This window comes from Emydura macquarii, unplaced genomic scaffold (assembly GCF_026122565.2).
Source record: "Emydura macquarii macquarii isolate MOO-44397 ecotype Brisbane River unplaced genomic scaffold, CSIRO-AGI_Emac_v2 contig_3517, whole genome shotgun sequence".
In the NCBI taxonomy this organism is placed as follows: Eukaryota; Metazoa; Chordata; order Testudines; family Chelidae; genus Emydura; species Emydura macquarii.
Window position 1 is genome coordinate 7,379,987 of NW_027133654.1, and position 25,720 is coordinate 7,405,706.

Here is a 25,720-nt window from a genome sequence, read left to right on the forward strand (position 1 = left end):
ATCTTCATGTAAAGTAGTCAGACTGTGGCATATCTTGCGTTGGCATTGACGGATGGATTGAATGTGGACTACGCTGTTTTGAGTATTTTCCTTTTTTGTGATACTGCCACTAACAAGGTCATATTCAGAAAGTCTTTTGTCGCTCTTGTTTAGAGAGAGTTACTAGTATATTTGTAAAGACTACTACAAAACATATATGAAGTGTGACAGGCAACTGGTGAGTTATTTTTCCCCCTTTGTGAATCTCCTTACATATTCCTTTTTACACTGTGGTTGGATACTGAAAGGGAGACGAGGCATCTAACTGATCCTTCTTAAAACTTGTTTTGTGCACTCTCCTACTAATTACTGGCTAGTTCTTCTATTTGGCCAACTTGTCTATGAGAACTACACGTTACTGTATTGAGCAGTAGACAAGAATTTCCCATGACTGAACTCACTGCCAAGCTTGTGGGGCTTGGAAGAGCCATAAATAATTCCTGTACTGTACGTGAAACCATCTAACTCTACCAATTTAATATCAGTAATACTCATTTGTTACTAAACAATTAATACATATTGCATCATTTTTGTTCAGCCAAAAAATGCAAATTACTGTTTTCTGTATTTTTTACTCTATCCCTACACTTTGTCCTTCTTATATTTGGAAAGGCTGAAGTAAAAGCCTTGTTAAAAGGTGTTCCATATTTGGCACTGGGCTTTGTTTTGTTTTCTTAATTCTTGAAGTTTATTAATTTCTACTGGACTGAGCAGGTCCAGAAGTTTACATGATGCTATTAATAATATCTATATAACAAAATCCTACATTACATGTTGATTATTAGTATCTTGATATTCTTGCATGTGGTATTTGGTATTTATGTAGCCTATATTAAATGACAAAAGTAAAATTAGATTTGCAAAATCCAAGTATTTCTTAAAGTTTCCTATCCAGATGGGCCTTCTTTATTGATTTTACTTTCAACTGGGGGTATGTGAAGTTGGTGGAATGACTGTTTTAATTTTAACATTGCAAGGTCCTTTTTCTTATTAATCAGGTGGGAAAACTGACTTACAATTATTTCACTTGGGAAAGAAAAATCAAACGCACAATTACAAAATGGATAATAACTGGCTAGGAGGGTAGTACTACTGAAAAGGATACGGGGGTTAATAATGAATCACAAATTGAGTATGAATCAGTAATGTAACAGAGTTGCGAGAAGGCTAATATCATTTGGGGTACATTAACAGAGTGTTGTATATACAACATGGAAGGTAATTGTCCTGCTCTACTCAGCACTGGCCTCAGTTGAAGTACTGTAGCCAGTTCTGGGCACCAGGCTTTAGGAAAGATATGGACAAATTTAGGGGAGTCCAGAGGACAGCAACAAAAATGACAGAAGATTTAGAAAACCTGACCTCAGAAGAAAGGTTAAAAAAATTGGGCAAATTTAGTCTTGAGAAAAGAAAAGTGAGGGGGGACCTGATAACAGTCTTCAAATATGTTATGGGGCTGTTATAACTGACTGATCAATTGTTCTCCATGTCCATTGAAGGTAGGCCAAGAAGTAATGGGCTTAATCTGCAGCAAGGGTTACATATGAGCAAAAACTTTCCAATTATAAGGGTAGTTAAGTTTTGGAATAGGCTCCCAAGGGAGGCTATGGAATCCCCATCATTGGAAGTTTTAAAAACAGGTTGCACAAACACCTGTCAGCAATGGTCTATGGTTACTTGATCCTGCCTCAGAGCAGTGGGTTGGACTTGATGACTTCTCGAGGTCCCTTCCAGTCCTACATTTCTACAATTCTATATTTACAAATAATGCTTGCGTTTTCTTTATTTCTCTTTTCTGTTCTTTATACTATTTATTCACAATACTGCATTCTTTTCAACTTTCCATTTCTTACTAACACCTCAGAAAGTAGGGTGGGAATCAACTTGCTAAATTCTGGTCTTGATTTTTTTTTCTTGAATGTTTTGCTTAATCAATGCAATTTGGTACCTTTATGATGTTGTTCACATCGACAACAATCTGGGCCCACTCAATGGATTCAATTGGTGTATCCTTCAAGATTTGCTCTTCATGATCTAATAAGCATTCAAAGATGGTATCTATCTGGGATACCTGTAAAACATACAAAAATATTTGCACTGAACACAAGCCTACCCATTATCAGGTGATCTGTGACAGCTAAATGATTACTATCTATGAAAATATTGAAGTATTAACGGAATCTTGATTAAACAGCCTACTGGAATATAAAAAAGTATTAAACATTTATATGGATAATGAAAACATCTAGTTATATTAGCTGGGTTTTGTTTTATTAAGCGTTATAAGCCTTCTCGCTTCTGAACACAAAGCAATCACATGTATTTCAGTTTTTACAACACAAGAATTCATCATAAAAAGGGTTCCAATTCATCAAGGAGACTTCCTCGTCTTACCTCTCTAAAGAAAACATCTGCAGGGGTAAGACTTTGTGAAATATCACACTCCCTTTTGTTTAAAGCAATCAATATAGCAGTGTTCACCAAGTCTGGCAGTCTGGAGTGGTGGTTCTTGAGAACAATGGCTGCTGCTAACTTTTCTGCATGTTCACAGAGCAACAGTCGAGTTGCCATTGGCATCCCTCTTACTGGAAAACTGCCCAGACGCTCAAATAAGCCAACCTTTTGTAAAAAAAATAATTTCAAGCAATGTGCAAAAAACGATTAACATAATGTAAGAAATAACAATGCCCCTCATTCATGCCAGCAGAATTTTAGGACTTTACCTGATGAAGAAAGTCAATGAAGAAGGAATGGGCTTTCGTCTTATCTTCCAGCTGATGGAGGAGGATAAGGGATGTATTGCTGAAACCAGCTGCTTCTGGAAAGAGTGTGTGGTGTGTGAAGACAAGATTTTAGCTAAGAGCACTTTTTAAAATGCCTATGGTATTGCAGTTGGAATTTAAGATCTCCTACATTTTGCAGCTTTTCTGTCTTTAATTACTACAAAAAACTAACCAGCGCAAATCCTTGAAAAGAACGTATTTGATACTAACTAAAACTGATACACAAAGACTAGACTTTTTTTTTTTTTTTTTTAAAACATCAGACCACCTTGTCTCGACCTTGAGATTGAAAACACAACTTAAAACTAAGTTTTTGTAATATAAATAAAACAAATATATAAATATGTAAGACAGACAACATTAAAATGAAGATAAATATCTGCATCCTGATTAAAGGGTTTATTAAAGACCTAATGCACCTCCACCACTGCACAGTTTGGACGCTCCATGCACACATGGGCTTAGCAAAGCAAAAAGAAATTTCTCTCTCTTGAGGTAGAAGCTCACCCCCAGATGTGGCCATGTAATGCTGCTTTAAATATGGTTGCCCAAGTTCACGCCTTCCCTAAGGGTTTGAATCTGAGAATCCTGATAATATTTCTACACAAAGGAATCAAGACTCTAAGGAACCAGTGAGTGGAGTGGAGGCTTCCTCAAGTATATCTGTGTGTTTGACATTCCAGTAGGGCACCACGGTACATTTTACTGCTTCAGAATTCTCACAACTTCTACATACTCTATTATTAGAAGACTGCTAAGATGTGAAACTCCCAAGAACAGTTGTGTCTGCAGTCTCCATTATGAGTAGGTTTAGCAGGATTTTATTTTTATTTCCAAGCATTTGATCAATCAACTCCAGTTTTTGCACTAGCAGGAAATCAATGTAAATAATGTATTCATAATATAATAGCTATTTTTCAATATGTTGTGAATCTTTAAAGACTTAGTATTTGATATTTCACAATTTCTTATAGATTGCAAGGTAGAAATGACAGCAAAAAAAGCATAATTTTTCCATACATGCTACAGATAAATCTTCCAGTCAAGTCCCTGCTCAGGTCTGGGCAATTGCTGCCTGGAGATCTAAAGGAAGGTCTCCTCTCCTGGGTAGTTGCTGAGGAAGGAGCGTCTGATCGAGAAGGTGGCCTGCTTTAGTGCTTCACCTACACCAGATTTCTCCAACTGGGGTTGGGGAGGTAAGAAAGTAGCACTTAGCCTTTGCATGAAGCTCCCTTTGAAACAGCTGCTGCCCTCCTCTCCTTAGCATTACTAGAGAAACAGCAGAATTACAAGGAGTGAAAGGAGCTATTTTAGAGTAGAGGTTGCCAGGCAGGAACACAGTGGTCAAAGGCAAAAGCCTCCTTACCCCCTTGAAAGTAGATTTGAGAGTGCATAGGAGAAATTGGGGGGAGGTTGCTGGTGATTAGTTGGAGAAGAGGGAGAGAGGGTGATTGACTGGTGGGGAAAGAAAGATCAAAACGTGCAATCAATGCAAGTTGTTGAATACTGAGCAATCCACAAGTCCCAAAAATTGCCTCCATTTCATGGGAGCGCAAAGCTTACCTTATGATTTACTTTTTAAACTAAAACTATGCACAACTTCACACACACAAACCGCAAATAATATTAATCCTTACCTTCCGGTACAGATTCAGCCCATCGTGGGTCAGATGCAGGGTAGTCATCCACTAAGTCTACACTGATCTGAATTACAGCTTTATCTAGTTCAGTATCAGAATCTAGGTCTGCATTTGGGGGAAAGAGCTCAACAACCATGCTCTGTGCTTTGATGATATCTTTTCTGAAATAAAAGAGAAAGGCTGCATAAAATAAACTGTAATCAATCCTGAAGCCAGTTAGGCTTGTTGCCCTCACTGCTCCCTTTAAAAGGCTATTCCAGAACTTCACTCCTCTAATGGTTAGAAACTTGTGTCTAATTTCAAGCCTAACCTTATTGATGGCCAGTTTATACCCATTTGTTCTTGTGTCAACAGCAGCACTTAACTTTAATAACGACTCTCCCTCCCTGGCATTTACCCCTCTGATATATTTAGAGAGAGCAATCATATCTCCCCCAGCATTCGTTTGGTTAGGCTAAACAAGCCAACCTCCTTGAGTCTTCTCTCATAAGGTAGGTTTTTCACTCCTCTTATTTTAATAGCTCTTTCTACACCTGTTCCAGTTTGAATTCATCATTCTTAAACATGGGAGACCAGAACTGCACACAGTATTCCAGAAAGAATCTTACTAGTGCCTCATATAATGGCAACAATATTTCCCTATCTCTACCAGAAATACCTCGTCTGATGCATACTGGGATTGCATTTGCCTTTCTCATGGCTACCTCACATTGGCAGCTCAGTCATCCTGTGATCAAACAATACACCCAAATCTTTTTACTCCTCTGTCACTTCTGATACGTTCCCAGCTTATAGCAAAAATTCTTGTTAGTTCCTAACTGCATGACCTTGCATGTTGCACTATTAAATTTTATCCCATTTCTATTACTCTAGTTTTCAAGGTCATCCAGATCTTTTTATAGGATATTCCAGTCCTCTTCCATATTGACAATACCTTCCAACTTTGTGTCATCCATAAATTTTACTAGCACACTCCCACTTTTTGTGCCAAGATCATTAATAAAAATGTTAAATGAGATTGGTCCCAAGAACGATCCATGAGGAACTCCACTAGTAACTTTCTTCCAGGCTGACAGTTCACCTTTCAGTATAACCCACTGTAGCCTTGCCTTTAACCAGTTCCTCATCCACCTTTCAATTCTCATATTAATCCCCATCTTCTCTAATTTAACAATAATTTCCAATGTGGAACTGTATCAAATGCCTTACTGATATCTAGGTAGATTAGATCTACTGCTTTTGGTCTAAAAAAATCAGTTATCTTCACAAAGAAAGAGATCAGGTTGGTCTGGCATGATCTACTTTTTGTAAAACCATGTAGTACTTTATTCCAATTATTGTTTACCTCAATGTCCTTAACTACTTTCTCCTTCAACATTTATTCTAAGACCTTGCATGCAACTGAGGTCAGACTAACAAGCCTGCAGTTTCCTGGATCACTTTTTTCCCTTTCTTAAAAATAGGTACTATATTAGCAATTCTCTAGTCATAGGGTAGGACTTAAAAATCCTTGCCATTGGATTTGCAATTTCATGTGGCAGTTCCTGTAATATTCTTGGATGGAGATTATCCGGGCCTCCTGATTTGGTTTAAGCTGTTTGACTTTCACGTTGGAAGTGGTAATTTCTACTTCCATATCCTCGTTTCCATTAGCCACCCTGCCACTACCCCCAAGTTTCTTGTTACCCTTATCAAAAACTGAGGGAAAGTATTCATTTAAGTGTCACCTACCATATGACTCAGATTAGCCATTCCTTATCATATCTGGTATCATTTGATCCAATAGCATCTTTCTCCAAATAATGGCTCACTTTCACAGTTTCCCTCACCAGGGCTTCCATTTAGCACTCCCAGTTTGCACCATGACTTCATCCCATCCTTTCAACTCTCACCATATTTCCTCTTATCTTCTGTCTCAACTGCCACCTTCCCCTTCTCCCATTCCTTCTGTTTCTCCACAGCTGCTTTCTACTCTCCTTCAGCCAAAAAAACATCCCTGCTTGGTCAACCACTCTTCTCCTTTCTCTCCATCTAACCCCTGGCTCGCTTCCCAGTTCCCCACCATTATCCTTCAGTTTCAGCCTCCATGTTGATGAGCCTCACTGCCTCTTGTTCTCTTACTAATACCTTGCTCAACCTGCTGCCACAAATCAATTCCCCCATTCACCTCTAGGGTCACAACTTTCTACACCAAGAAATGAGCTCACTGATTTCTCTCTTCATAGATGAATTCAGGCTCTCCTCCTTGCATTTAAGGATCTGCACAACTCAATTTCTTATCTCTCCACTTCGCCTGACAGTCACCTTCATGCACTTCTCCTATACAAGTCTTTGTATCTCTCATGCAACCCCTTATACCTGGAACCCTGTTCTGACTCTCTCTTCCATGCCTCCATCCTCTCTTCTAAGTTCTTTCTCCAACCTCAATTATTCTAGGAGGCTTAATGTTATAGATTATAGTTTACTATAGTCTCTATGTACTAATATAAAAAATGTAAGTCTGCAGCTGACATCTGCACAAATCATTAAGCAAGCACACAAGCTTACTATTTTCATCCTTGGGTCACTCCATCATTTCTTGTGTTTATCTCCTCCTATTGTTTTAGTCAGTTTAAAATCACACATTTATCAGGGCAGTGACTGTGTTTTGAGAAGCACTATACACTTTCATGGCTCTGTATAAAAAATATCTTCTAAAGTAATACTGAAAATGGCCCATTTAAACGTAAATAAAATAGTCAGGATTTTTCCATTATTCCCTAACTTTCTTCACCAGTGCCAGTTACTCAGAGAACAGCCACACAAAATTTGTCAATGAGATCATTAATACCAGCTCTGTCAGGTTATAGCTGTAAAAATGATTATACAAGTCTGCTCCTTTCTAACATGGATCATTGTCTAGCTGGTCCAAAAATGCCAATTATTTCATGCAATAATTTTTTTTTTAAATTGGATCTTTACAAAATTTCTTGTGAATTTTAACAGAAAAAACTAAATACTGAAAAATGTTTTTGAAAACCAAAAAATGTACTTAACATTTTTAACAATTTGATGTGGGGCTGTTGGGTTTTTTTTTGTTTTTTGTTGGTTTGGGTTTTTGAGGGGGAAGGGATATGTATGTTGAAAATTCAGAAAAATGCAACCAATATGAAAAGCATTTTGGGGAAAATAAAACAGCTAGTCAAAAAAATTGTCAATAACAATTTACTCAATAGTGTCCAAGGTGTGCACACATTTTTCTAGAAAAGGAATATATTAAATATGGGTACATCATGATTTTTAATTCGTTAGCATGAATTTTATTTTTAACAAGAGAATCCCTTAATTAAAAACAAATCTGTCTGCTCTACTATACTGAGGGAATGACTCCTCATACCTGCAGTAGTGTAGAAAAGCAGCTTTCAGTAATTTAGTTTTATCCTCTTGTGCTATAATCTCCATTCTAGTGATAGCATCAAATGCAGAGCTCTGAAATGTAAAGTAAAGTAAAAATTTAGACTGAAGGGCAGATAGGCAAATACAAACCTCATTACCAAAGGACAGTAAACTTTCTAAAATAACAATGGTGTAGAATTATAACAGACATGCCAACCCCTAAAGTTAAAAAACAAGCAAGAAGATTTACTATTAAAGAAATACGTAGTGGTTTGACTTCAAAACACTGTGCAAACTATAGGCAAACTTCATTACTCCAAAGAAATGTATTCTAATTTTCATTTTTTTAGATTAGCACAGAAGAAATGGGGTAAAATGTTAACACTTAGAGGCAACAATTTCAATAAAATAAAAAAAGACTTCATTCCTATGGGGTGGTCTTGCTGATCACAAAAAAAAAAAAAAAAAAAAAAAGCTGAGGGCAAAGGTAACAGTTTGTACAGGTTGATCTAAGCCAAAGTAACGGTCATAAGATCCCTCCATTATGAGATACTAGAGCAACTGAACCAAGAGGGTAAGATGAATGGGATAATGACCAATTCGTTCTCAGTTATCTGCAAAGGACAGAACAGATCAGCCCCTTAAAAGCCCTGCTTCTCCCTCTCTAAACACATTTTGGGCAAAATATTTTATTTTAGGAAAAATATTCTTGACAGAGTAACTCCTGAGATTTTAGTAAATGCATATTGTATTGAAAGTCAAATACCAACTCGTTTTTTCCCCCATTAGAAAGTGTTGGTTACATGATAAAAAATTAGAAGTATAACAACACATTATTTAAAAGAGTAGAGCTGGTTGACAAATGTCAATTTTATTGAGAATTTCAAAATATTGTGAAACTGTTTTGGGTTTTGGAAATTATTTTCAGTTAGAGCTATACCAAAAATAAAAGTTTCTGTGAATGAAAATGTGAAAGTGAGTAAACTATAGGCACACTTTCGTTTTGCATTATGAGGTTTTGAATTTTCATACTAAATATTACCTCATTGTTTGGTCCAGCTACAGAAGATGACAGGGAATCCTCAAGGTCTTCAGGAAGCACAGACACATTCTCCCTAGAAAAGATGGCCACAAGCCCACTTTTGCTGGTGAAAAAAATGGGAACTCCAGCGCAGGAACCTGCTCCTAAAATGCTATCTCCTAATGGGAAGGAGAAACAAGACATTTAATAAAATAAAACTATCATATATTGCTGCATTCATATCTTGGTCTTCAAGAAGACATTTACTAAGTTTTCCCAGGAGACAGCCAACAACAGTCCTGCACAATGGTCTTGATCATTCAAACAATAAAACCCACTGCAGATTACCAAATGCTATACTATAATAACTAAAAGGACAAACCTAATTTTAGAAAAAATCCAGAGCACAGAATCATAAAATAGTCTCATGTATTAAAATAAGTCCAGCTTTATTTTAATTATGATATACTCCATACTACCCTGGTAAAAGAACTATAGTGTAAAATAATATCATCAGATCTCACTACAGTATTCTACTCAAATCTTTGATGAGAAATAGAATGAAATTTCCAGGTGGGGAGAGAGAGAGACTTATCTGGTTTGCAAAGAAGGCTTCCTCTGCAGCATGGTGCATGGGTCACTTGCAGGTTTAAACAAGTGTAAATGGCAAATTCTCTGTAACCTGAAGTCTTTAAATCATGATTTAAGAACTTGAATAACTCAGCCAGAGGTTAGGGGTCTATACAGGAGTAGATGGGTTAGGTTCTGTGGCCTACAATGTGCAGGACATCAGAGTAGATGATCATGAAGATCTGTTCTGACCTTAAAGTCTATGAGTCTATCAGAATAAGCAAGATTCTATAGTATTTAAAAATACGGCTCCTATGTACAGTTACAATATACTATCTTATTTTCATTTTCTGCATGTCTGATGTCAAGTGAGTTTCAATCCCATTTGTAGAATAAAATCACAGATTTTTTTGCAAGCAGTATATGAACAAAAATACACTTAGCACTTTATATATATTCAAACTTGTTTGCACAAACAACTTATCCTTATACATTTCATAGACGGGGAAGCTGAGGCAAAGTAGTAAAGTGACTGACTACAGGCCAAAGAAAGAACTAGCAGCAACAACTGACATTAGAACCCAGGCCTTTGATTGCCAAACCTTTGTTCATTCCACCAGCCCATGCTACCTCAATCTTTAATTTTGAGGTAAATGGGGATCCTTGAATGAAGGAACAGAATGCCAGAACTAGTGGTTTAATCTAAATGCAGTTTGGAAATAATTAAAAAGAAACATTTTGTCAATACAATTAATTAAGGGAGTTAATATAAATTAAGTTTCCTATTGCTGTTACCTTGTGCACCAAATATAATTTTCTCCTGCGGTAAAGAAATTCTTCCAGTTCCAGTTGAACAAGCAAAGACTTCATCTTCAGTGTACAGATAGGCAGCATGGCTAAAGAAGTCTGGGACCACGAAACAGCACATCAGTTCTTCAGACTGCAAATGTCCAGATGAATGACAGCATATATAAATAATAAACAAAATTTAACACTTAATATAGCACTTTACAACATTCAAAAAGTTGTACAAACAAATATCTTCCTTTTCTTAGTTTTAATATGACAGACACATCTATCACAAATTTATTTTAAAAGGATCCCAATTTCTAATTCTAATTTGCTCAGAATATTTAAGATCTGTTTTATTTACCTGCTAACTCCAAAAGAGATGGAGGTATATTTTCATCAGGATAGACAAGAGGTGAACAAATCAGTAATTCAATAGACTTTCTACACTCCACCCATTGTAAGAGCCAATTTGAAAATTGACATCATGGAAAAAATACCAGGCATACAAAGTTACGTCAAAGCTAAAAGCTCTGAAAACAAAGGCAATAGGTCAAAGCCAATATTCATGAACATAAAAGATTTAATTAAAGAGACACTGACATTTCATGGAACATTTTTTGTGAAGAGTCGGTTGCCTAAGTAAATATACTTTAAGCATACTTTGTAGATTTCTGTTAGAAATCTGCAGTACATCTGTAATTGAAGAATTTGATTGCTGAAAACTAGGTATACGTGGACTTATCAGAGATATTCAAGATTATTGGTAGTAGAGAGGCTAGTAAAGCAGACTATTTGACTTATCAAACAGATTATACTTAGATTTTAAACTAAGTTTCTGACCAAAAACCCATTAAAAGTCAGGAAATTTAAATTCAAAGTTGGCCTGGTTTTTCAATTCTTAACAAAAATATCTAAAATATTAACAAGCCAGACAGCAGGGCTGGCAAAGCCCCTTTTTTGAGCATATGATTGCGTCTGAGGAGGAAGAAGGGAATGTATACTGGGGGTATCAGATGGAATTCAGAACCTTCAGCTGGCTTTGGTGAGCATCAATACAAAAAAATAAACACGCGACTGTAGATTAGAAAATTAGTTCAGTATACACAACACGATACCCTATAAAACATCTGACGAAGTGGGTTTCTGCCCACGAAAGCTTATGCCCAAATAAATTTGTTAGTCTTTAAGGTGCCACAGGACTCTCGCTGTTTTCCTATAAAACAAGCTCAACAGTGATACTCAGATGGAGACTCTTGAGCGGCAAGTGGTGTTTCCTGCGGCTCTTTGCAGCACAGGATTTTAAACACTATGTAATTTAATTATTAACCAATCAGAATGCTTTTACTAAGTTATTAATCAATTGTAGTTGATCAAATACTTGGTCAATCCTTTTGCTGTGAGTTATACACACAAAATTCTCATAGCAAAATAACTGAACAAGTATTATTTGATCAACTACAATATATACAAAAACATTTCCCTGTCATACTGTTTAAATATATAGTACCATAGTAAATGAAACAAAGTCACATTACTGTGGCTCTTTTGGGTAATACTGATCACTAATTTGGCTCCTGAACCACTGAGATCTGAGAATCATTGATCTACAGTATATAAATCCATGTAATCAGGTACTGCCCAAATATCAGAAAAGATTCATTTTAAATAAACACAAGAAGATTCATATCTGGATGAAATGCTCTTCCAGTATCCTTTTTTCTTCTTACTCAATATTATTTAACTAGTTTAAAAGCTCTAAAAATACAAAGATCAAACTTTAAAATTAAAAGCTACCTCAACAATAGCTTTTCATCTCTTAAGTGTTACTCTTAACTTTTCTGTATTTGCTGCCCATTTTCAGCAAAATTCCCTCAGCCTTCTCCCTCAAACTAAAGACACTGAGGATGAATTACTTTGTAATTCATTCAAAATTGGTTTTATAATAAAGCTGTATACAACAGAGATAGCTAAGAAGGTAGTATATAGAGGGCAACCTAGTAAACCTAAACAGTACATAATATCTCAGCAATAACTTATGAAAAAGGAAAGAGTTTCTGTGGGTTTTTACTCTATATATCTTATATAAAATTTAAATACTTTACACTGAACTTTAAGTATTGCTCTTGTCTAAAGCAGTTCTGATGAAAATAAAATGCACACAAAAATGTTGCCTGTTTACATTATTTCCAAGACCAATTCCAAATCCACTTTAAGGAAAACCCGATTGCTCATTTAGATCTGAGAATGCTCTGAAAAAATATAACTATTTTCTTTATAAAGAGAAAAGGTTCAATCACTCTATACCTGAAACGGTGGATTATATTGAGTGACCTCCACAACAACATCATCAGACATGTGGTAACCTTTATCCTCCACTGTTATGAGCGTGTAATAGGTGAGACATGGACTGTCTCCAAGATGCCATGCTGCAGCCAAAATCACCAGTCCATCACTATGCATTGAAAAAGAAACACACACTTATAGGAGGGTGGTAAACTCTTCTTCTTAAAAGCATATGCATCACGGTTCAGAAAACAGGAACATAGGTAGGAGCATACATAAATAATATTTTCAGATATCCAACAGTATTAGAAAAGTGTATTTTTATTAAACAGGAACTTTAGTCTCTGACATAAAATAGCAAGAGGGTATATGTCAGTATTTTGTTGTTTTAATGCTCTTAATGCAATAACAATGGTTTCTAGAAACTGAAAACCTGTGGAAAACTACATTCCCATCAAACTGTTTAGGTAATACCAATAGAAGCCACAGAACAGTTATTTTAGTTTGCTGGCACAGAAGTTATATTTGGCTTACTGACCTCCTGAAAAAAACTATTGCAAAGAAAATTCTCATGAAATGACAGACACTTAATAGGGTTATTCTGGGTGAAGAATTTTTAAAACCAACAAGTTACTAATGCCATCACATCTAGTACAATTAGTTATTTGCACGGAGATCTCTGTTTGCCAGCAACAGCATTCAGAGGAATTAAAATCCCAATCATTTACATATAAAACAATGTAGGAAAATAGAAAGCATGTATCAAGTTAACACATGGTTCATCTCTTGCTAGACAGAATGCTCGAGCCTACCGGTTTCGCTGCAAATCCAAATACTGAACATTGACTCCTCCTTTAATATCTTCATAGTTACTTTCAGAGCCCTGTAAAAGACACTAATTTATAGTGACAGAAATAAAGCAGAAATAAACCAATTCTATTTTATTTGTCGAGTTTACTGCCTCTTACCCAAATTGCATCTGTGATGTGTTCTTTAAGGATTCTGTTGATATCCCAGCTGAGAACTTGACGTTCTGTAGAATCGTCTATCTCCCATTTGTTTAAATTTGAACTGGTCAGTGCATAAAAGCTTGATCGCTCTTTGTCCCAAAGAATGCCAGAAAGCTGCATTAACAAACAAAAACAAAAACCTGTCAAAGTATGTTCTTACTATTTTGATATATTGTGCCATTCCACTCTTAATCTGATAAAACATATGGATGCTCAGTTTGACAATTATTATTTATATTACTGTAGTGCCTAGGAGCCCTGTTCATTAACCAGAACCGCATTGTGCAAGGGGCTGTATAACCACAGGAGAAAAAGATGGTCCTTGCCCCAAAGAGTTTACAATTTGTTTTAACTATGATACAAGATTTAAGTATCCATATAACTCCAGACAGAAGTTTTATTTTATGGGATAAAAATAAGACAAAAAACAATAAAAATATATCTCATGCTCTCCTCCAGCTTTTGTGAAATTCACATACAAAACTTGAGCTGATCCACAATCACTGGCATCCCTTTATCTAGGCTAGGGTGAACCTCTGTGCTACTAATAGTTTCTCCAGTAGCAGAGATATTGTCAATTTGCCCTGTATCATTCTCTGCACATCTCAAGCATACACCAGGCTACGGTTCAATGGGTACTTTAAAAACTGTGCTTTGATTGATGCAAGGACCCGAAAGAATACTTGCCTCAGTTCCAATGCATCTGTAAGATGTTCACTTAATTAGGCAAGGTCTCCATAAAAGCAACCACATGAGTCTTTGTGCATCTGGTAATGTTAAAACTGCAGCTCATCAGATAAACAAAATGGTACCTTTTCCTATGACTCTAGTAAGGTGCATGGGATAGGATGTTTTGGTGATGTTTAACTTTAAATTTTTTTTTTTTTTAATACGAGCTGTACATTTAAGAACTCAAATCATAAAATGCCAAAGTTAATATTCACATGCAAGTTAACCCACGTCCTTTCTTATGCATATGCATGACAATATGATCACAAAGTCACAAATAATACAAATAGACAACTATATAACCTTGGAAAGTGAATATTAACATGCAGCAAATGACATGGGACCTGCTTCATTCATTGCTCACCTTGTATGGAATTCATCTTGTATGTAAGTGACTTTCAGAGACTGTCAGCATAAGCAGAGTATACAAAACTACAAAATGCCACACATCGGGTTTTGTAGAAAATTATACATTATATTTGATAAAGGGAAAGTGGACACACAATTAAAGATTCTTAGAATGCAAAAACACAACTACATTATATACAACCTTAACTTTGGCATTTCCTGATTTGAATGATAATACTATACAGTCAAGCACACACTAAAATTTCTTTTGATTAACGTAAATTAGTCCTCCTATGGCGAAAATCTTAGAAAATATACAAGCACTCAGCAATTAAACTGCTAGTTCAGGTCTTTCATGGACCAGAAAGGAAGACAATATGCTGTGTAAGACTAATGTCACTCCATGAGATAAACATGAAGGAGGCACAGGCTATTGAGAAATACCAGGTCTAGATAGGATACCAACTATAGTTTGCTTTTGACATTCAATTACTACAGGGATAACCTATGACAAATACATAACACAGACTGTAGTACAGTCCAATTTTCTGGGCTTTAAGTGACTTGGTGTTTGACAAACACAAAGCATGGAATCTTCTGGGAAGCAAATGAAACACAGACTCTGGAACATAAATCAGGTTGAGAACTCAAGTCCAAGCAATTTTACTGGATGCAGGGATCATCCATTTAATGAGCACGCAGATGCTAACCTATGATTTCTAAGGGAATTTAAAAACAGTTGCAAGATCATTATTCCTTCCTGTTCACAACCAGAACTGTAAAGCAGTCGTTTTCAACCACGGGATCCACAGACTATGTCGAAGAGGTCCACAGGTTGTCGTTATCAGAGAACAATGGTTTTCAACCTGTGGGCTGCAGAACACTGGGCATCCGCAGACTATGTCTAAGATTTCCAAAGGGGTCTGCACCTACATTCAAAAATATTTAGGGGTCCACAAATGAAAAAATGTTAAAAACCACTGCTGTAAATTATTTTTCTTTTAAGCCTTACTGAATATAATTGGTATGGAGTGGGTTTCAGATCTTCTGTATCCTGATACACTATGTCCTTAAGTAGCAGTAAGTGACAGGGGACACAAGGACTGACACAAGAAGCTAGAACACAGCACTATATATATTAAATTTATAATAATCTCTTTCTTGAACTTACCGCAGAATCGTTACTGGGAGACAAAATCCCCAAGAGAGAGGAGACCCTTCGGCCAATTCCAGAAAACATGCTTTGTCCCTGAGGCAGGACATGCTGATGGATCTTACCAGAACTGTCTGGTATCAATCGAACTAGCTGGCCCCTTGAAGATGATAAAATAAAACTTCCCCCCTAACAAAAAGCAAAAATGTCTACATTAGACATATAAAAGACACACCAACATCTTTCATCAACAATTACTATCAAATAAGGATTATTTGTACCAGGTCAAGAGAAAAACAGGATTGGGAACCCAGCCAACCTTTCTACTGTACAAAGAACCCAAGGACTAGCAGAGATATACCATGAAATGTATTTTTTCCAGCAAATTAATTTAAAACTCAGCTAGCTGTGAAAGCCTGGGAAAAACTTTACTTGGTTAAAAATATCAGCTTTTCAATATGCCATGCTGTGTACCTTGAGATTATAAGGCATTACATAAAAACTGAAATCATGTATCAGATGTAGTGCTTTTTAACAACTATTTATTGTTCTTCCAAGGCTCAAATTATGGTGTATATTTATTAGGTTATTCATGATAAAATTAGGATTTTACCACATTTTTTGAAAAAGTTATTGGTCACAAAAATAGTCCATCTTTAATTAAAACTTTTACCAACTATTATTTATGAACTTAATACTCATTTTCATAATCTTCTTACTAGGAATTTCTTTGCTCCACAATAAAAAATTAAATTGCTATGTGTACTTTGAATCACTTCTAGTCTTGCCAAGGGTAACTTGCTGTTTTCACTGAAGTGCCCTGACCTACATACGACACATCACAACTAACTGCATAAGGAAATAACCACCAGGCTACATCGAGACTTATTTCAGTATCTTTTAAAAATGATTTTAACAATAGTGAATGTAGCGTTTGTAAAAGATGCCAGATTGTCTGTAAAAAGAAATGCAGTAATATTTAGCAAAAGTGACTGGAAAGGACAGGGACAGGCTCACCTCTTGTGCAAAGTCACCGACATCAATGGTGTTACATGGGAGATGGATATAGCCCATACTGTGTGAGACACATTATTTAAAAGTACTCAAAGAAGTCTGTATTAAGCAAATATTAAAGTGGAGTTCTATACTGGCAGACAAAAATTAATCTTCTAAACATTGCACAAGATTTTACCTATGGAACTCCATTTCAGTCAACAAAAATTGCAAAGTTAAAATCCCATGTAATGCTTTGAAATTAATGTTTACACTTCTCAAAATGCTGTGATATGGTTCCATTTGAACTTTCCCCTAGTTTCATCTTATAAGTTTAGTAGTCTAGTGCTTCAAAGTCTGAGATGCATGCACATCTACTTTCAATTGCTTTCACTTTCTGATAGATGCTTAATTCCTTTATTAGACTATTTTTAAATAAAACAAGCAACAGATGTGTTGTTTTGGGACATTTTAATACACGCTGCTAACCAAAAAACTTACATATAAATATTCTAATTCTGCACTACAAAGAAAATCATTTCCTTTAAATTACACTTTGGGTGTGCTAATTTTTAGAAGTTGCAAAATTCAGGTAAATTTTTCCAGCAGGGTCGATCTGCTGACACCTAAAATACTGAAGTGTAATTGTTCATTTAGTTAAGTGAAAAAATTCCTTGTTAAACATAACAGGTTAAAAAAGAAATAGAAGTAGCCCTATCACCATTTTATCTTTGCAGTTTACTCCTTTTAAATTTAATTTCCTAAATAGGATTCCTAAAAATACATCTAGTATAACAAACTCATGAACAAAATAGCACTCTGTTCGAGTGTGTCACATTCTGAAAGTTTTGAGAGGAAAGGGATCTTGCTCTCACTTACTGTGAGACAGCCCCTTTTGTCAGTTCTGTGAAGTTATCCATAATGAAGTTACACTGTTCACGTTGCACCTGTTTAATGTATCAAAGCTCTTAGGAGTTTAGGACTTGATGCTCCAGATACTCTTTCCTGTTTCTAAGTTAGAAATCAAATTAATACTTCTGATGTATATAAAATCTGTACTATACCTTTACAGCTGTTAGAAAACTGCACAGAGCGCCTCCAAAGTCTGTAGAAGTCTCTGTATAAGAACCTTCATGCACAAGGCTGGGCCAATAGCGTACAAACCCTTCACTGGTGGCAACCATTGCTGACAGAGACTTGGAATTACAGAAACACAGTCAATATAGGATATAGGTGGACAATAATAAGGATGTAACTTTTTACTTGGACAATTTTTTTAAAATTTCTTTTGAATGAGTAAAAACACAATATATAGATACACACAGATCTAAAGCAGAGGGGAGAGGATTGATTATATAAACTTCTAACTCCGCAGAGTGTATCATATCTGCATGTCTTACTGACAAAAATAATTGTTACTACTTTTCACTGCTGTTAATTTAATGGGGCCAATATATGTAGAGCAAGTGAGATTTGTTGATTCAAGAACCAGCAAAGAACTTGAGTTCCAGATGCAGAATTTTTACTACTTTTCACGACAGATGATTCCAAAAACACATCTTGACTAATCCAATGTCAACTGGCAAGGTTGACAGTTTATCCTGTCTTCCAACAATGGCCAGTGCCAATGCTTCAAAGAGAATTAACTGAATAAGTGCAATTATCAAGTGATTCATCTCCCGTTGTCCAATCCCTGTTTATGGCAGTTGGAGGTTAAGGGACACCCAGAGCATGGCGTTACATCTCTGACCATCTTGGCTAATAGCCATTGATAGACCTATTCTCCATGGATTTATCTAATTTTTTTTAACCCATTTACATTTTTGGCCTTCACAACATTCACTGGCAATGAGGTCCACAGGTTGACTGCGTGTTGTGTGAAGTACTTCTACCTTTTGTTTGTTTAAACCTGGTGCCTATTAATTTATTCAGGTGACCCCTGGTTCTTGTGTTACATTAACAGATAAATAACACTTCCTTATTCGCTTTCTCCACACCATTAATGATTTTTGAGGTCTCTCTCTCTCACACACACACACACACTCACACACACACACACACACACCCTGATCATATTTTTTTTAACTGAATAATCCCAGTCTTTTTAATCTCCTCCCATATGGAAGTTGCTCCAGTCCCACCTATCATTTCTGTAGCCCTTCTCTGTACTTTTCCCAATTCTAATATATCTTTTTTTGAGATCGAGCAACCACAACTGCATCCAGTATTCAAGGTATGGGCATACCATGGATTTATATAGTGGCATTATGACATTTTCTGTCTTATTATCTATTATCTTCCTATTATTGTTAGCTTTGACCATTGATGCACATTGAGCAGATATTTTCAGAGAACTATGCACAATGACTCCAACATCTCTTTCTTAAGTGGTAACAGCTGATTTAGACACCATCATTTTGTGTATATAGTTGGGATTATAATTTTCAATGTGCATTACTTTGCGCTTATCAACTTGATATTTCATCTGCCATTTTGTTGCCCAGTCACCCAGTTTTGTAAGATCCCTTTCTAACTCTTTGCAGTCAGTTTTGGACTTTACTATCTTAAGCAGTTTTGTATCATCTGCAAACTGCCACTTCACTGTTTCCCTCCTTTTCCAGATAATTTATGAATATGTTGAACAGCACTTGTCACCTAAAAATAATAGCTCACATGTGGGAATCTCCCGCACATCCTCTGCAGTGAAGACCAATGCAAAGAATTCACTGAGTGGCAATGGCCTTGTAATCCTTGGGTGCTCCTTTACCACCTCGATCATCCAGTGGCCTCACTGATGGTTTGGCAGGCTTCCTGCTTCTAATGTACTTACAAACATTTTTGCTGTTAGTTTTTGTATCTTTTGCTAGTTGCTCTTCAAATTCCTTTCTGGCCTGCCTAATTATACTTTTGCACTTGACTTGCCAGAGTTTATGCTCTTTTCTATTTTCCTCATTAGGATCTGACCTCCAATTTTTAAAGGATGTCATTTTGCCTCTAACTGCCTATTTTACTGTGTTGTTTAGCCATGGTGGTATTTTTCTGGTCCTTATTGTTTTGTTTTAACTTGGGGTTAACTTGGGGGTTAGTACATTTAGTTTGAACCTCTACTGTAGTGTTTTAAAATAGTTTCCATGCAGCTTGAAGGCATTTTATTCTTGTGATTGTTCCTTTTAATTTCTGTTTAACTAGCCTCCTCATTTTTGTGTAGTTCCCCTTTTTAAAGATAAATGCCATTGTGGTGAGTTTCTTTGCTATTTCCCCCCCTACAAGGATGTTAAATGTTATTACGTTATGGTTGCTATTACCGAGCAGTTCAACTATATTTAATAATTTAAGAATAATTTATTTTATAATGTTGTAGTTTAAGATGTCATTGAGCTATTCCCTTGACCCAACCCCTTTTCCAACAATCTTTGGGTCAGTGGCATACCTGGAGAGCTAGGAAGGGAAACTGATCAGCTAATGTCTCAAAAAATGTCAAAATCCATACACAGCATTTTTGGTGGCTTCTGTCACTGTGTTTATTGTATAGTCTTAATTTTATTGAGACATTTTTCACCATTAATATTCCTATTATAGCCTTACTACTATAGTCCACAAAACAGTGATGTCTTCACAAAATTTACCCAGCTAAGGATAAATTAATTTAATAATTTAGACTTGTGTATTTTCATGTCTCAAACTACTTCTAGTAAGATTAAACTCTGGCAAGAGTTAAAGGGGTCCAGTTGGGGAGGAGGGGTGAACAGCAAAATGTTACCACCTCTTCTCACCATCTAGAAATTCAAGATGATGCCACGATGGATGGCTTCTTGCCTTCAAGGACAAGCTCTTGATCTCCACTGAAAAGCTATGGGGATATTGAATTAATGTTGTGTCCAACTTGAAGCTGAAAATGAAAACTGGTCTCCTTCTCATTTTCTTTGTAAATTGTAGTTACACACAAAATAGTGCACAACAGTGAAATATAGCGTTTGCCTACTTGATCCTGGGGTCTCATCCTCAAACAGTACAAGAGGTATTTAGCAAAGCAGGAGGCCAAGACAAGCAAATCACCTATTTCTTCCAATGTTGGGTGGCATTCACAAGGAAACTTAGGCAAAAAGCCAGTTTTCATTTGCAGCCAGTCCACACCCCCAGGATTAAAACACAGATGACGCTTCACTTTTTCAGCAAGCATGGTGTTCAAATTTCACTTGTCTAGACTGAACTTTTGGTCGTCCCATTGCCAAACTATAGTTTTTCCCTAGTCTGATTTAAAAAAAAAAAACCCATATTTTAATTAATCCTTTAAAAAGAACTAATATAATCAGATTCTAATTACTACGTTTAATTACCAAAAAGAGAATACTTTAATATACTTAAGACAGTTTTAAAAGATATTCTAACATCTTGACAGTTTGATGTAGATTTCAACGAGGCTTGGTAGATTTCAATTTTTTTCCCCCCCCTAAATTCAACATTTTAATCCGTTTTTATTCTCACAGTTGTGGGGAGTAGGGCTGAGCTTAGGGTTAGGGCAGTGCTGACAGCTGTGTGGCCACTGGGCCCAAAACTCTGGGGTGCAAGGTCCAAGGGAGTCTGCAGTCCTGATCTGACAGAGCAAAGATCCCCAGCCAGGACTGCAAGGATGATGAGGAGCCCCAAGCCATAGGGAGGCCACCATGCTGCTGAACAGTTTTTGCCTGGGGATGACTCCCTCACTCCTCTCCTGGCTGGTGAGTGACTGGGGCTGTGACAATGGAGCTGCAGAGAGCTCCCTGCACAGCCACTGACACCAGATCCCTGCATGCACAAGGTGCAGGAAAGGCTGCTGTCCTGGCAAGGCAAAGCAGAAACCCCCCCGCCAGCACCCCCAGCTGGTGAGTGAGTGTGTGGATCCATGACAGCAGGGTAATAGAGGACTCCCTGCACTGTCACAAGAGCCATTCAGCAGTGAGGTGGCCACCCCCCCACGGCCAGGGACTCATCCTTTTCCTTGCAGTCCTAGCCAGGGATCTCTGCTCTGCCCTTCCAAGACTGCAGCCTCCCCACACATACCTTATGTGCAGGGATCAAGTATCACCAGCCCAGATGCAGCACAGGAAGCCTTTGGCAGCTCTGCTGTCTTAGACCCACTCACTGGCTCCCATGACAGCAGGGCTGCAGAGAACTCCCTGCACGGCCACAGGGCTGGTGACACCAGATCCCTCTTAGCACACCGACTGTTACCTATTGAGTTTTTTTGTTGATTTCAGTGTGTCAGCAGAAATCAATATTTACCATCAGTTATCAATTAAAATTGAATCCTGCCAAACCTAATTATAACATAGGGAATGCAGTTCCGAAATAAATGCATGATAAGATGATATTCACAGACGTTGGTTTTTTTAATTGTTGTTTACCTGTAGAGAAGGTGCTTCACCTGAGGTATTGAGGCAGGATATAGCTGCCAAGCTAGAACTCCATTGGAAATCACTAGGTGGCAGCTGTAGTTCTTTGCATACAGATAACTACAATGAGGAATAAAGAGACACTATTATAAACATGCCTTAGACAAAGTCATTTGCGTATTCATTTTACAAATTCTAATCCTTTTTAAGAGCAGGTCCTAAGGTAAAAGCAAAGAGTTAAATTACTCAAATTGCATGAAACTATAGCAGAGGGCTTTAGAGAGGATTATCAGATGACAGTCACATTTCTGTTAAATAAATGCCCAAACCTGCCTCACTCCCATTTTAATGACAAATACAGGAACTCTAGATTTCAGTCTTCTGTCACCAAATATCAACTTGTGTGTGCCAACCAGCAGGTAGTTGTTTCACTGAACTTTTTTCTTTATGCAAATGTCTTAAATGTGATTTATAATGCCAACCATTTTTCAGATGATGCTTCTTCAGCACTTATGGAAATTCTTCAAGAGGTGACGGCTAGAGAAGATAATACAACACCAGGTTTGGCAGTAGTGTGAGGCTTCTCAGAGAACCCATTGTTAAAAAAAACAAATTCGCCCCACCTCCACCCCCAATTAAAGAAAAACTATAACAACTATCAACCTGTACCAATCCCCAGTTTCATCTGCATGTATGTTCTTACCATGTCCCCAACCCTTCATTTGTTCTTGAGTCTTTCAGATTGAAAGCTATAGAGCAGAGATCATATCAGTATCTATTTGTACAGCACCCAGCACAATGGACCCTTATTCCCGGTTGGGTGCTACTGGAATAATTGTAAATAATAGACCTACTTTTTATTTTCCATTAATATGGGTTTAAGAATCAGAAATGTACTGTTAATGAATCAAGCACTTTCTTTAAAAACTGTAAGCGTTGAATATTGAACCAATTTTCTGCTTTTAAACTACCTTATGTTCTAACGTTAGGTCCCCATATGCAGTGTCACAATGTCATTTTTAGCAAGATTGCCACAACCAGCAGATAGCTCAGAAACATACTTACACATTATTTTCAAATACAATTCACAAATTACACATGGGAAGAGTGCTTCTCAACACTACAATGGACAAAACTGGTTTCTTTGAAGCCTTTTCCTTTTAGCAGGAACACTGGTTATACATTCTCAAACATAAAATGGCAAAATCATCCAACGAAATGTGCTTGAGAAAATCATGACTGTAACAAGAGTTTGAACAGGGAAGGAAAAAGTACTAGAGCCCCTCAATGAATGAAGAATCTGGTCATCTGCACCTCTCACTTTGGTATTGTGGACACTGTCCTGTGGTAGTAGTACAAGAAATGCACATTAGAGCAGTGGTTTCTCAAATGGTGTTCCGCGGAACCCTAGGGTTCCGCAAAGAAACTGTACCGCGCCGCCGATCGGCTGCTCGCGTGCCGCCGATCGGCTGATGGGGCCGCCGGAAACGGCCCTGAAAGCACGCCGCCGAAAAGAGGAAGATTTCCTTGACTTTTCGGCGGACAGTATGGCATGGGCGGGCAAGGGTTCCGAGGGTATGGCATGGGCGGGCAAGGGTTCCGAGGGCATGGCATGGGCGGGCAAGGGTTCCGAGGGCATGGCATGGGCGGGCAAGGAAAGAAATTGAGAAACACTGCACTAGAGAATGTGGTCCTATTCCTTATTGTTATATCAACTATAGGCTCCTACAGACATTAACTGCTATGTACTGAGGTGTTTTTTCACTGAAGTGTTTTTGGGGCATAGATGCAAATATTTTCTTGACAAAAGAAAATTAATCAAAACATCCCCACTCACAACATCAGAGGCTTATACAGATTCATTTTTCATGGCACAAGTTGAAGAGCAGACACAGGATTATCAAAACCAATTTTAACGTATTAGCTAGTTTCTAAAAATGTTATTTAAATCACTATAGTGCATCTACCTTGAGATACACCTATTTAAAAAAAAAAAAAAAATGCAATGTTAAGGTTGAACAGAGGGAAAATACAAAAGTTAAATTCTAACAGCAAACTTTCACCTTACTTATGGAGTCGCTATCACTGATTCGTACCAATCCATTCATCTTTTTCGTGTGAGTTATGGGTCTCATTTCACTGACTATCCCCCTTGGGTCAAATCAATTGAAAGACTTGCTCAATTATCATAACATATACGCACACACTTTTTCATTGTCATTTTGACAGCCCATTTACCTTAGCAACTGGCGAATGCCTGATCTTCCAAATAATCAGCCTCTCTTTGTAGACTAGCCAGGCCCATCCACTTTCATCCACCTGCACACTTAACTGGTCATCAGCTACATCCAAAAAGATCACATAAAATTTCACGAAGTGATAAGACTTCTAACATTCTGTAGAATAATCGTTAAACTATCAAATCTTCATTTTGCTAGGAAAATAGGAAACAGTTTTTTCTGATAGATCCAATTCCGCATGAAAAATTCTGTCCTTTAATTAATTACATGCAAGACGCTCATTTACCACATACTGTTGATCATATATTTCAATGTAACATGCTCTCAATTTTTGTGAGTGAAATGTAAGTCACACCAAGAAATTAAAAATAATCCATTTACATTTAATTTACACCTTAGTAGGTAAAAATTGAGAGCAGCACAATCACTGAAGAAATTACTTAAAAGTTATTGCAGATCTTTGTAAACCTAAAAACGTGTGAACCATTATAAAAAAGAATAAGAAAAACCTCTGAAGAGCAATTCTAGATTTCAAGGGGAAGCCCATTTTCCTGGTTTTTTGGAGAACAATAAGAAGATCATAATGACTATCTTTTTCTATTTATCTGCTAGTTTTATACCATTATGTGGGATTGGGTTATGTCAAGCTAATGTATTTGTGTGTTAACAGTTTGGAGATGTGTTCTTAAAGAACTATTAAAGCACCTAAAGTTTGAGATAGATCCCTTTAATAAACAAAAGAGATTAAAAAAAATATAGGCAGAGGTATACACACCTTGATTTCTTTACTCAATCCTTTGGATTTGATAGATACAATCCCCTTTTAGACACTATTTTAGGCATTTCTACTGTAGTATCTAGGTGCCAAATTCAAAATCGGAAATTACATTAATTTTTGTCCATAAAGGATGCAGCTCCTACATAATTCCTAGATTTTGTTATTTATACTTGGAATTTTTTTTTAATATTATTTCAGCCTTTGTTATTGAGGGAAGACTTTTTCATAAAGTTTTGCATTGTCCTCTCAAAACAGACCAGTTTTAATTTATTCTAATCGTTTCCAATAAGGTGGCTCCCAAGTCTTGAATTTTAGAAGCCACTTGCATTGTTTTTGTTTCGAAGGAAAGGAATCCGAATCAACAGATATAATCCAATTATGTATAAAAATACAGTATTGTTCACACTGATGCTATGCACCTCTTCAGCAGATTTGATAGCATCAACCAACAATGTAAAACAAGAAACAATTAAGGATGGTGTTCCATTTTTAACTTAGGACTCTATCAGACTATTACAAATGGCCTAACACTTTTTGTGCTTACCTAAGACTCTCGTGTGGTAATATTTAAACACAGTTGAATATATGGAGCAG

At 36.8% G+C, this 25,720-nt stretch overlaps 1 protein-coding gene across 1 annotated transcript in view; it reads right to left on the reverse strand.

Moving 5' to 3' along the window:
* NUP133 (nucleoporin 133) overlaps positions 1 to 25,720 on the reverse strand; it is a 56,390-nt gene that overhangs the window by 25,040 nt on the left and 5,630 nt on the right. Inside the window, exons 3-16 of the mRNA XM_067535909.1 lie at positions 24,347 to 24,450; positions 22,121 to 22,228; positions 17,801 to 17,932; positions 15,762 to 15,932; positions 13,472 to 13,627; positions 13,316 to 13,386; positions 12,525 to 12,672; positions 10,224 to 10,368; positions 8,880 to 9,037; positions 7,839 to 7,930; positions 4,460 to 4,623; positions 2,763 to 2,857; positions 2,434 to 2,658; positions 1,988 to 2,110 (exon numbers count right to left, since the gene is read on the reverse strand). Of these exons, the coding sequence (XP_067392010.1) occupies positions 1,988 to 2,110; positions 2,434 to 2,658; positions 2,763 to 2,857; positions 4,460 to 4,623; positions 7,839 to 7,930; positions 8,880 to 9,037; positions 10,224 to 10,368; positions 12,525 to 12,672; positions 13,316 to 13,386; positions 13,472 to 13,627; positions 15,762 to 15,932; positions 17,801 to 17,932; positions 22,121 to 22,228; positions 24,347 to 24,450 (1,892 nt within the window). The remainder of the gene's footprint in view (positions 1 to 1,987; positions 2,111 to 2,433; positions 2,659 to 2,762; positions 2,858 to 4,459; positions 4,624 to 7,838; positions 7,931 to 8,879; positions 9,038 to 10,223; positions 10,369 to 12,524; positions 12,673 to 13,315; positions 13,387 to 13,471; positions 13,628 to 15,761; positions 15,933 to 17,800; positions 17,933 to 22,120; positions 22,229 to 24,346; positions 24,451 to 25,720) is intronic.